General features: G+C 48.9%; 1 protein-coding gene across 4 annotated transcripts in view; it reads left to right on the top strand.

Moving 5' to 3' along the window:
• The window catches only part of noc2l (NOC2-like nucleolar associated transcriptional repressor), an 88,216-nt gene that overhangs the window by 70,281 nt on the left and 5,244 nt on the right, over positions 1–12,691 (top strand). For all 4 annotated transcript variants that reach the window (XM_088617200.1, XM_088617202.1, XM_088617199.1 and 1 more), the window contains 5 exons: positions 150–263; positions 1,026–1,127; positions 5,229–5,372; positions 10,054–10,167; positions 10,897–11,032. In XM_088617200.1, the coding sequence (XP_088473326.1) occupies positions 150–263; positions 1,026–1,127; positions 5,229–5,372; positions 10,054–10,167; positions 10,897–11,032 (610 nt within the window). The remainder of the gene's footprint in view (positions 1–149; positions 264–1,025; positions 1,128–5,228; positions 5,373–10,053; positions 10,168–10,896; positions 11,033–12,691) is intronic.

The raw sequence follows: 12,691 nt of genomic DNA, 5'->3' as shown, positions 1-12,691 counted from the left end.
TTGACCTCCCAGGCCTTTCAGGTTAGCGAAAAACAAACCTCCTTGATTTTCTTTTCTGTCCTGCACGCACCACAGGCCCACACGCCTCTTTCGTTTCAAGCGTGTCTTTTTGTGTTTTTTGTTTTTGTTCCCGGGCTCGTTCCCGTCAGGTTTTCCAGCAGGTTGATTTCAACAAGAAGCCGGGCCGCGTGAGCGTGAAGCCCATTAACTTCGCTGTGATCCTCAAGCTGTCCAACACCAACCTGCAGGAGAAGGCCTTCAGGGTAAGTGGGGCACACCTTCCTCCCCTCCGTGACCCCCGGGCACCTCTAATAGGATTAAGGAGATTAGAGCACGGGCGCGAGGAGCATTACCATACCTGCCTCTCCCGAGGGGATTGCTGGAGGCTCCTTGGATTAGCATCTTTCCTTTCTCGGACGAGAAGCCCTGTGTATAAATATACATATGGAGGCCTTTTTCGTTGACGAGCGCCTTGTCTAGAAAAGAAATAAACGGCGTCTTTTGCGTTTGCCTGCCTCCGACAGATGCTCTATTGCTCAGGCTTTGCGTGCAGCGGAATGTGCTGTAGTGCATGTGTGTTTTACTGGAAGGAGCCTGACGTTATCCAGTCTGTTTTTACTGGGGTCCCTTACCGGGGCCTGGTATTGTCCGATCTGGCCTGATCAGTGAGCATGGCTGCATGAAGAACAGACATAAAAGGGGAATGTGAGGCAAATTAATATAAAACACCCGCCCGAAACTTGGCCTTGCGTTGCTGTCCTCTGTCTGTGATAGCCGGCTGTGTTTGTTTTAAACGTCCAAGTATTATCTGGCAAGAGAGTACAGGGACAGCTCGGGTTTGATTTGATGGACTGCAGTGCTGCGCTGCGCTGGCCAGAGTTGCAACGAAACCGCGAGCTCGTTTCAGAGCGGGGTTCTGTGTTTAATTATTCACCACGGTTGGATCAGGGATCACAGCTGCGCGGTTTCCTTCTGCTGGGCTGGCTCTCCCTGGGCTGTTTCCGAAATGTGTGTCTGTGTTGCAGGACGGCCTCATCGAGCAGCTGTACGATCTGCTGCTGGAATACTTCCACACGCAGGCTTGCTCCATAGGCTTCCCCGAGCTGGCCCTGACCACTGTCGTTCAGGTACGTCCCCGCTCAGAGCCTCTCCTCACCTGCTCTGCCTTGCAGCACTTAAAGAGCACGTCCAACACACAGACTCTTGGCTGTCAGCGAAAAAAATGACACAGCAACACTCGGAGGTTCCTTACAGTGAGGAATAGCTGTAGAAATTTATTTTGCTTTTAATTTGTCCTGAGCGTCTCTGAAAATTCCACATTTTTGTGGATCATGCCTCTGTTTTATGGGCATTGCTGTGGTCAGCATTGCTGCCTCTCAGCGCTGGGGTCCCGGGTTCACTTCCAGATCCCAGGGGTGCTGTCTGCGTGGAGTTTGCATGTTCTCCCTGAGTTTGTGTGGGTTTCCTCCAGGTGTTCCAGTTTCCTCCCACAGTCCACAGACATGCTGGTGGGTTATTTGATTTTGGCCCTGGCCTCTGTTGGGCTCTTTTGTTTCTGCACTGTACTGAGTAGACAGAGTCGTGCCTGCTGGTCGCATCTCCTGTGCCCTTGTTCTTCCCAAAAGCAGAGATCAGGCTCCTCTTGTCTCAAGGAAAAAAAAAAACATCCCCACAAAAGATTATTACATTTGGCTTCCTGAGAGATTGGCTTTATGATTTGCAGCTCAGTTTTTTTGTTGTCTGTGTTCGCAGAAGATGAACACCGTCAACCAGGCATTTTGATAAATGTTTCAAGAATGTGGCCGGTGGAGCTGCATTATGATTGATTTTTGATTTTGTCGCGACCTGGGAAAAAACCGAATTAAAAGTCAGCTTTCCCTTCCTGGTGCTTCATCTTGCCGACCGCGTGGTGGGGAAAAGGCCTGTTTTGCGGCGCCTGCCTTGCAGGGCCTTCTTGCCGTGGGAGTGAGTGCTGGGGAGAAGGACAGGACAGCGCTGCAGTGATGGGGGTGTGGGGCCTCACCACTCTGCAGTCAGGGGCTCCAGGGGCTTCTCTGAGACTGGAGCCAGAGTGAGTGGGACGCAGGACTGGCGCAGGAGTGACGAAGTTTGAGCAGAACAAAGCTAAAAAAAAGAGTAAAAAACATAAATGCGTTACGAGGGTATTTATATTATATTGCGCCAAATAAAATGGAGATTTGATCAAAACAGACGTCCACAGTTTTATTAGCACTAGAGTTATCACTGCAGGTGGGTGAAAGTTGGTGGCCTGCTCACTGGCTCTCTTGCCTGTTGTCTCAGCGGTTGAAAACGCTTCCAGACATTAGAGGCTGTGTGATACAGTGCTGAGGGCTGCAAAGGAGCAGGTGAAGGTTTATTTCTTACTGACTGCATGGAGGCTCGCCGCATCCTTACAAAACTAGGAGCCAGAAAAATATGGAGACGTGTGCTTGTATTAGGTAAGATCTGAGGTTTACGATAAAAGCATACAGCTGAGAATTCAGTTGTACCACCACTGTAATACAGTGCGTCTCTCAGTTTTATTTTTGTACCTTTACGTTGTGCAACCCTGGATGTCCAGTATTTTCACACAACATTTTTTTTACCCTACCAAACAATTCATATGAGCAGCCATTCAGCTTGAGTTTTAATCTTTTTGTCTTGTTTTACCTACTTACACCTTTTATATATTTCGATTTTGGCAAACTGTTGAAGAAGCTGCTTGTGGTTTTCCCCAGCAAGGTTGTGACCTATGGTAAAACCCTGATGCTGACTGTGGGCTAATCGCGCTGCATGCTGGTATGAATGTCCAGGTGACAGCATGGTTTTCACAGGAAGAGAGATGGTGGGTGTAATACTGATAGCACTCAGATCATTGCAAGAATACACAAGGACTCGTATTTAATCCTTTCAACAATGTGTGTGAGGCATTAGGAATTATGATGAACAGTTCTGTTAAGCCAAATCCTGTTTACGTTATTGGTACTGTACTGGTTGGCGATGCCTCCAGACAGCGTGAATAAACAACAGCTGAGGAAAGTCTCGATGTGACGAACCGCCTCGTGTCTGTTGTTAGGATTATGTGCACCAGTGGGGTTGGGGCAACAGCTCCTGTCTGGTTTTTTGTGGGGTCCTGTTACAGCTGTAGAGGAGATGTGGGTGTGTGTGGCTGTGGGGAGGGGGTGCTGCACCCCTCCTTGGCGTAACCCCTGACCCCCCCCCACCTGAGAGGAGGAGCCGAGGGGGCTCCTGCAGGAGGAGGGAGGGGGGGCGGTTCGGAGGGGCGCGTTGTGCTGGGACAGAAAGAGGAATGCCCCGTGTTTGTCCTGGGGCAGGGAGCTGTGCTGACCTCTGTCCTGAACCCTTGACTTCTCCTTGGAGCTCCGTCTCCTTGGTTTTCTGTAGCTGGGTTAACCCGGGATGCGCTCGCTGTGTGTGTGACGCCCCCCTTCTGCCCTGTGGCTTGGGTTGGCACATGAGGGATGGTGCTGCTGAGGCCTTATCCTGGTGACAGGACCCGTCTAGTGCCTTGAGATTCGCCCCAGACTGCAGCTGTTGGAATAACCTCTTGGGAGGCAGCCTCGATATCGTAGGAGGGTTTAAATCTAGCTTTTCTGTGGTCCCCAAAAAGCATTGGCTCCATTTAGCATAATTGCCTTTTCCACTGTACAAGTTACGCAATCTGGAAAAAAAAGAAGACACCATTAATGGTGATGTTGCATTAACCTGACAGGGGAATCATTCCACTGCAGAAAAATAGTCTGTCTGCGATGCTGCCAGTGCGTGAAAGCCCCCTGTGTTTTCCCTTGTCCGTAATCGTCTCGGCCCGTTTACGATAGGATTATTGTGGGGCTTTGTTGGGCCTCTTACAACAGACTATAAGGTTAGTCAGCCTTGTTTCAAAAATGGGTGTGGTTGGACATAATTGACTTTCCAAACAGTAGGCGTTTAATTGAGGATACATGTTATGTCCATACGTTGAATATAGAAGATGATGCAAGGCGGTAATTTTATACGATTCATCTAATGTCGGGCCTTATTCCCATAAAGTTGTTTTTTCTCATCTGCTAACCAGAGAGGCACATGTTCAGTTTATGCTTGCCTGAGTGGCGCAGTCTTAAAAGAACATGTGCTGAATTTCTTTAAGGATTCAGCATGGAAAATGCACCAGCAGTTTTCCATAATTCTGCAAGTAGGTGCCCATTCACCGACGCTGTTATTGTATTTGTAGTGTATGGCCTAATGCTAGAATGCTTGCCATGTTTCCAGCGAGCGTGCAGCAGGAAATGGATAATGGTTACGGGCAGAGATAATGTTCGGAACATTACCACCATCGAATGCAATTAGAGCCTGCTCCCTCAACTGAAAAGCTGCACTTTAATTACATAATGAAAACTTGGAGCAAATGAGATGTTTAAGTCCTTGCTCTCTCTCTGTTTGGGTCCCATCTGGTTGTTTGGAGCCAGAGAGTAATGAACCTTTAGAGATTAAATCATCGGAGGGGACTGCCCTGGCCGTGTGTTAATCAGGGGCCGCAGGCCGCACAGCTGCAGGAGTTCTGAGCCAGCTTCCTGAGTGAGGGGTTCCCTGTACTGGGGTGTTCGGACGGCAGGCACTGCAGGAAGGGCCAGCGATGCTCAGTGCAGCGGGAAGAGATTGCACCACTTTTGTGGGTGTCAGGAAGTAAGTGCTTCGTCCAGGCAGGTACGAAAAGGCCATTAGTGCTGTGGTGAACAGCAAAGAACAGTGTGCAGCAAATTGTGCCACAAAATGCAGGTTTAAACACTTATTTGCTACTCATCCTTCTCACTTCTTTGTTTTTGTTGTGTAAATTCCAGTGCTGGTGTCCTGTTTCTTGTTTTGTAGATGGTTTAAGCTACATCTGCGTTATGAAATAAAGTATTTTTTTAAAATTTGCGTTCTTTCCTCTGCCTGTTCACAGCCACACTCTCCTGTAGTTCATAAACGCTGTTACCCAGGGCCAGCTCTCAGGCTGTGCACGGCCTTGGTGATTTCAGTGATTTTGCATCTGGTGAAGCCTTCGTCGCGGTGTGCACGCAGCACGTGTCGGAATGCAGCCAGCAGGAGTACTGGGAGCCCTTCTGGGATGCCTGGAAGGTTTAAGGAAGATAAAGTGAAAGCTTTTGAATAAGCTGTGATACTTATTCTCCTTCCTGACCCAGCTCACCCCCTCTCTCTCTCTCTCTCTCCCCTTTTCTCTTCTGCAGCTGAAAGCTTTCCTGAAGGAATGCAAAGTGGCCAATTACTGCAAGCAGATCCGGCAGCTGCTCGAGAAGATCCAGGAAAATTCTGCCCACATCACGAGCCGGAGACAGAGAGCCACGTTTGGTGTGGCTGACCGGGCGGCTGTGGTGAGTCTGTGGTCCTGTTCTCCTCCGGGGAAGACCGTCTGTCTCCAGCGCGATAACGCGCTCAGAGGGTGGCACAGGAGAGCTCGTATTCCCAGCAGACCGGGGGCAGTGGGAGGGTGGCGGTGGGGAAGGAATGATCGCGCCCCATCTGGGAATGATCTTCGCCTTCCCAGTCGCTCGCTCCGGAGTCTTCTGGAACGGAGCTGAATGCGCCGCATTGTTTGAAATCAGGAAGTGGTGTGCCACGCCGTTTCCCTTCCCCGAGGACATCCTTGTAAACTCGATGTACTCAGTCTCTGCGGGTTTCCTCCTGGTGAGGAGCTGTCCTGAATTAAAACGGAGATGGAGATGCTCTAAATCCTTCTCCAGTCCCCCCCCGATTTCAGCCTGCTCCGTACATGGCTTGCGTTGAAGCGTTCCGCGTTTCACGGGACTCCCTGGTTGCCCGCCACGAAGAACGTGTTGCATAATTTATGGGGATAGAGGGATGTCTGGGAGTTTTAGAAATGAAGGGAGTTTGCAACAGTTCAATGCTTTCCCTCCCAACCGGAGAACTCCAGTGAATTGTCTTTGCGTCTGTTGCGAAGGAAGGAAGTTGAGTGTGAAAAAGAAATCTCCCCAAATCTCGTGAGGACGCCAGTCGGCTCATGGCGTGGGGAGCGGGGCAGTTAGGGCTTTGTTTCCCCTGCGTGCTCGATCAGGCCCCGTTTGAGAACGGGAAGACGAAGGCGGATCTTGAAATGGCACGAATTCCAGACCGCAGTTTACTGAAATGAAAGCCTGGTTGTTCACGGCCCGGGTTCCGTGGAGCCTAGGATTATCGCCGGCTGGGCCAGACGCCCTGGCTGCAGCTGTCAGGTGGTTTTCTCCAACACCCCCACACCTCCCCCCCCCAATCTTGCACCCATCAGTCCGGCTCCCCTCCCTCCTCCCCCTTTCCAGAAAGGGCTGGCAGGGAATCAGCTGATATCGCCGCGGTTCCCAGGCGCTGTAATCAAACGCTGACCACCTGCTTCAGACGCCAGTTCCTCGCACTTCATCCCCACGGAAACCGTTTCGGACCAGCAGCCTCCTGCTGGGGGAGGCGTTTCGAGGTCAGCGTGCCGTGCCGCCTTTGAACCTTGTAATTTGTGGGGGAAAATAAACGGCGGCGGCGTTATCGGTGTGGTTATTTTTCGATTTCCTTGACTGATTGTCAAGCTTGTTCCACACCCCCACCGCTCTTTGTGTAAGGAAGTGCCTCCTGTGTAAACGCATCCAGGACCACGACAGTCTCGACTGAGCATGTTAGATCTTGAAGTAAGAAACACTTCATGTTCACAGAAAGATAGACAGTTGTTCATGCATACAGACGCGTATGTATTGCACATTGCAGGCAGCGCGCGGGCCTGTGAACTCGGCGCACGCGGCTGGGGTAAGACTTGAGTTGCGACAGACATCTTGGCCCCGCTCCTGCGCTCCATCTCAAATTCCCCGTCCCCGAGCCAAATCGCAGGGCTCACGACCAGTTTTTCTCCCTCTCCTCCTCCGTTTCCCGACAGACTCCTCCACCTCGCGCTCTCCACATGTCAGAAACAATTACCCTGTCTCCGGGTTTTAATCTGAGACATTACTTAGATGTTTGTGTTAACCTCCCCACACAAACCCAGCAGCTCAGCAAAACCCGCAGGTTCTGCCACCCAGCCCTGCATTAATCTTTGCATTTCATCTGGTTACACAAGAACGGGCAAAACACCCCAGAAAATCGCTGTGGAGGCGTGGTGTGATAATGCCAAGGTTCTGGGTCACAACTCTTCGCCGATTTTCTTGTAAATTCACGCACTACGGGCAGACAGGTGCCGTTGCTGTCATTCGAGATACAGCAGCTGCCCCGGGCCAGTTCCGGTGTTTAAAAACTACTTCATGAAAAACGGGGAGGGGCGCACAACCCTGTGAGAAACGCCGAACTCTTGAACCCGCGTCAAGCCCACTATAAAAACCCAAGAGAGCAGCCATTGACCGGACCTGGATACAGACTGCGTACCTCCCAGTTCCTGTCCTTTTTGAATGCAACGAACAAGCGTGAAACTTATTAAAAAAACACAAAGATCCATGTGTCCCCCTGGGGGGAGAAGGTTAGTCTTTTTGGTAGCACGAGTTCCAGGGAGGAGGGCGAAAAGGGGGGCGTCCTATATCAGTGCGTGAACACTGTGAAAGGGAAGAAGACCGACCTGGAGAGACAAGGATATTTGTAAACCTAGCATTAAGATTCGAGGGGGCTGGTGCCGTGTTGTCTACGAACAAGGCATGGCACACCTTTCCAGATCTAGATTACATGCAGAAAGCTCCTGCAGCTCCCGTCTTAAAATATTTATTACAGTGCTCCTGTCCTACTAGGATCTATTAGGATCCTAATAGGAGGCTTTAAAAGTCTTCGGCCATTTAGCATTCGCAAAAAACGCAGCTACGGACGTTTCCGGGTGTAACTCTGTCCGGACAGGAGCCTGGTGGCTGAGTATCCTCATGGAGCCGGCTGATGACACATCCTCGCTCCACCAGTGCCAGTGTCGGAGCGCAGACGTGTCACAGGGCTCCCGTTCCCCGCAGCTGCAATCTTAGACTTCCTTTATAAAATTTTAATGCATTTCAGCACTACCGCTGTCACGGGCGTTCTGCTTGTAATATGCATTTAAAAATAGTTTGTTTTAAAGGCACAGCAATGTCCAATGTGAGGGTTAAAAAAGCCTGCCCCCTGCTCCCCATTCAAAGCACAGTGCCAGTGTCGCGACCAGATATGTCAGAATATAAATCAAATCTTCCCTGCTTTTTGTAGTGGCAGCTGAAATAATGACCTTTCAATGCGAAGTGTCAAGGAAGCTAACCGAAGACAGCACAAAAACTAAATATTCCTCCCACATTTCCTCTTTTTCAATCTTGAACGGATATGGTAACAGACTACACATTGTTTTTGTCTTTAGAAGTATTTGAATTCTGCACTGGCATCAGTAACAGCAATGCCTACTGTACAGTTGCCATAGATCTGCAGCCTAGTTTCGTCATAGCCCCAGTTTTTCACACTACCCTGGCGTCTCTCTAGAAATGTCATTTAACTCCTAACTACCAGAAGGGTTGGGTGGGCTAAATGCCCTCCTCTCCTTTTGAACAGGGTAATTGTTTACATTGAGAAAGACGGGGATGTTCTGATTTAGCCTGCTTAGCGGTAAAGAAAAACCGACCCTCCCCAACTCCACCCCAACACCTTTGCCATTTCGGTGTCAGGACGTGAGACCGGAAGCCCATCTCGGTGCCACGCGGAAAACATCGGGAAGATAAGCGGTGCGTTTGTGTTGAAGCTGGTTGGCTTCTGTCTCTCGCCCTGCGGTGCTGTCTAAGGTGTCTTTCTCAGTAAACCCCCCCCCCCCCCCCTCCGCTCCGTTTTCGTTACCCTTATAACCACACAGCAAATTGTTATAAATAAGTTTAGATAACCGGCGACTGAAGCGGCAATCTATTACTGTCTATTGGATTTGGAGGTCAGATAATCTTATTTGACCCGATCAATACCATCAACGAGGACCTGCAGGGATACTTGGCAATGATCCTCTTTTTTTTTCTTCCTCTCCCTCTCCTCCACAGCATCCCCCCCCCCCTTCTGTCCTCCCTGGTGTTGTTTTTCGGTTTCTCTTGGTGTCGCAGCTTGTTCTAAAGAAACCCGGATTTCCACGCTGTTGTTTTTCGGACGGCAGTTGGCAAAAAAAAAAATTAGACTTTAGTCATAAGGCAAAGCCTGTAGGAATTAAACGTCATCGATTAAGTTCGATATTCAAGACTGTACACCAACGCGTAAATGAGCTGATCGGTAGGTAGAAAAGGCCAGATTAAAAAAGATGAAGGCTCAGAGGTCAGTGGCATCTTCCTTTGCTGCCCTTGAGTGCACATCTTTCTCTTGCATTATCGTATGCAGGAGGATGCATAGCAGCAGAGACATGAAAGGGCATATGGAGCAGACTTAAGTGGAAGCAGGAGACCCAGTGGTGTTATTCCGTTCTTCTCCTTAGCACAGATCGGGAAGCCATGACGACGTTTAACGAAATTCAGAAAACTGCGAGTCTCTCTAGACAAGGAATCCCAGAGAGCCTGAGCTGTCTGCTCGTCCTCCAAAGACCTGGCTCACCACCTGAGGCTGGGGCTACTTCAGGACTGCTTTAGTGGTCCACAGCTTTGGAAATGCAGCATTTGCAAAGCACCATTAAAACTTGACCATGTGCTGAACTCTTTCTGGGCATGACGGGACTGCTGTTCTGGTGATGAGCAAACGGATTCCAGATACACGTATGGAAAATAACAAGACTCACATCATTTAATGTCCCTAATTGCCTTTTATTCTTTATTTGTCCTCTGCCTTCCATCTTTTCTTTAACACTTGAAAGTGCTTCTATACAAGTATGATATTTCAGACAAAAACATGCCATTTTTAATCACATTCTTGCATGTTCATCCCCAAATGATTTGGGCTGTCTTGTAAGAGGGCAGACAGATCTAAAAAGGCCCCGCTCTGGATACTGTATTATTTCCTGCTAAAATTCTTTTGTTGAAGGCGCATATTTTTGATCACCAGCCTGAGCATGTTCTTCAATTTTTGATAGGGTTAATATATTTTTAATGACCTGGCTTTAATATTTCCTTCTGTTCGTGGTTGCAGGAGGCATGGGAGAAGCAGATTGCAGAGGAAGGCACCCCCTTGACCAAGTACTACAGTCACTGGAAGAAACTCAGAGAGAAGGAAATTCAATTGGAGATCTCTGGGAAAGAGAGGGTAATTATCATACACAGGGCCTTACTGTATTTCTGGGCTTAAAGGAGAAACTCCTGGAAAAGTGGAAAGTATCTGCTTCGGCAAGCTTTTCTTTCTCTTTGTAATTGTGGTTGCCCAGCCCGGTTTTATGGTTTTATTTTGCCATTGTTTTTATATGTAGTTCTGCTCCAGCTGCAAAATAATGAACTGGTCCTTCCCTAGCTGCAGAGTGATGAACCAGTCCTCCAGCTGCAGAGTGGCGAACCAGTTCTCTGCGCATCTTTTAATAGGATGAGAAGTGTGCTTTAAGATACATATTTTCTTCCAGTAGTTCAAGAAGTAAAGAAATAATTACAGAATTACAGAGCTCCTCTTGGATTGATTGCAACCTTTTGTGAGGACATGGCATGTCCCGTTTTCTATAGCCATACTAGATGTTACTAACCTTGTCCATGTTGGTCTTCTTTTCATCTGAACTTAGTAGCACAGAAAGCCAAAGCAACTTTTGATGGAATCACAATCATTTGAGAATTGAGTCTTAAAAATAGATTATTTATGTTGTGAGGTTGTTTTATCTGCAGTCACATACAATGAACCAAGATCCGGGTCTTAATTTGACGGGTTTACCCTTTGCATATCCTGGGGTTGTTTATATTACATTTGAGGAAATTAGTAATTAATATCATTTTTCCCAAATGGAGGATCAGTTTGTGTGGGGAAATAAACATTTTTCTCTCCCTCTCTGTACAGATGGAAGACTTGAACTTGCCCGAGATCAAACGCAAGAAGCTGCACGAAAGAAAAGAGGAAGACAAGAAAGAGTTTAAGGATCTCTTTGAGTCAGACAGCGCTTCTGACGATGAAAGCGTTGGATTCAAAGTCAAAGGTACAGAAATAAAAGAAGTAGAAAACTTTCCTCCTGAAAGTAAGTTTTTAGAATTGCGATGTTCTGTTCTTAGCCGTTTTCAAAGGACTTTACCTGATTATTTATGCTAGACGGGCCTGAAGACACTTTCTTAACCCACCCTCTGTCCAAAATATTAGTCCTACCACCACCAAGGTCACCGAAGAACACAGCAGCCCTGGCATCCCTGCCTTTCCCTTGTGGATGAGGGGTAGTGGTGTTTCATTGCATTGAGCCCTACAGGGTCCTCTCGGCCTGGAGCCTGGCCTCTCGGTCCTAGCACCTGTTCACTGGCACCAGGAGCGATCACTTTCCCTCGGGGGTTCCTGACCAAAGTGCATTTAAAAGTTAGGTAAAAAGTTTCTTTGAGTGCCTTTATAACTGAGAACAGAAGGCACCTTTTTACACTGAGCGTTGTGGGACTCGGGAACAAGCTCATCGACAGAAGACTGGTATAGTCCCCTCAGAGGCTGTCATGCCCAGAGAGTGGTGGACATTGACACACCAGCTAGAGACAACTAATGCCGGGGCCTAACAGCAGGAGGGGCCCAGGTGGTGTTCTCTGATCGTGCCTGCTTGTTGTTTTGGGTGGGTTGGGTTTCCACTGACCCTTCGCTGCCTTGGTGCACCACCACATTATCTGCCCTGTGTTCTGTTCGCGGCATGGTGAGGGTCCGAGCCGATGTTCTCCGTTTCCCAGCTCTTGTCCAAACCAAGCCCTTTGCACTGTCCATTCCTCCCTGTGGCGCTTAGTCTTGTTTGAGGGTGACTGACTTGACCTCAAAGCAACAGCAAGGTGAGTGTGCTTGGCAATGGGCTGCAGCCCCCCGGTTCAGCCACTAGGGGGCTGTCCTCTATTGTTCAGTGTGGAGGCAGAACTTTTCTCAAAGTCTGAATTTGTACTGTGGAGTTCCAGGCACAGCGTAACAGGTTTATACTTAAATGAAATAGGTCTGGGCAGAAATGTAATCAGATTTATATTAGGGCCGGCACATTTCAGCCAGAATGAAATTTTCAGTGGGCTTGCATGCATCCGAGACAAGCTGTGCTTGTGTAGCCCTGCCATTGGGATATCTCGTTGGTTGTTTTTTTTTTAGTCAGGTGGAAGTGGGTCTGGTCGAATGCGACACAGTTGTAGGCTGTTGAGGTTTAGCTGGGCAGTGGGTAGCGCAGGGCAGTCGGGCAATCTCCCTTCGTCTGCTTGGATCTCATGGTGAAGTTAGCAGAGTGCTGGTCACTGAGGTCTGTGTGTCCCATCTGTGTAAAGCTGGTCTGAATAATGCCAGGACTGAGCAATAGAAAGCTTTAAGTTTTAAAGAAGAAAGAAGTGTGGCTGCTAGACTCCAGGCTCTGCTGTAACTCGGTTTACGGTGTTTGAGGCTTTTGCCCTGCGCTGTGTGTGACAGAGAGGAATGGAGCTGTGGGCTCCGTGAGTAGGCCTTTGTGTGCAGCTGCCAGTTTAATGGGGCTCTCCAGCCTCTAACCTGTGTCTCGGGATGCCTGTGCCTGTGTAGGTCATGCACAGGGCACAGGCTGTGGCCAACAGCCCCCTCCCGAAAAACAAGCCCTGCTCCGCTTCTTGCATCTGGTATTCATTCTGTCCCCTCTGACGCTCGGGCAACTGCCTGCGAGAGACTCTTC

Source organism: Lepisosteus platostomus, chromosome 23, assembly GCF_059453375.1.
Source record: "Lepisosteus platostomus isolate fLepPlt1 chromosome 23, fLepPlt1.hap1, whole genome shotgun sequence".
NCBI classification, from domain to species: domain Eukaryota; kingdom Metazoa; phylum Chordata; class Actinopteri; order Semionotiformes; family Lepisosteidae; genus Lepisosteus; species Lepisosteus platostomus.
This window is presented reverse-complemented; position numbering and strand designations above follow the sequence as displayed.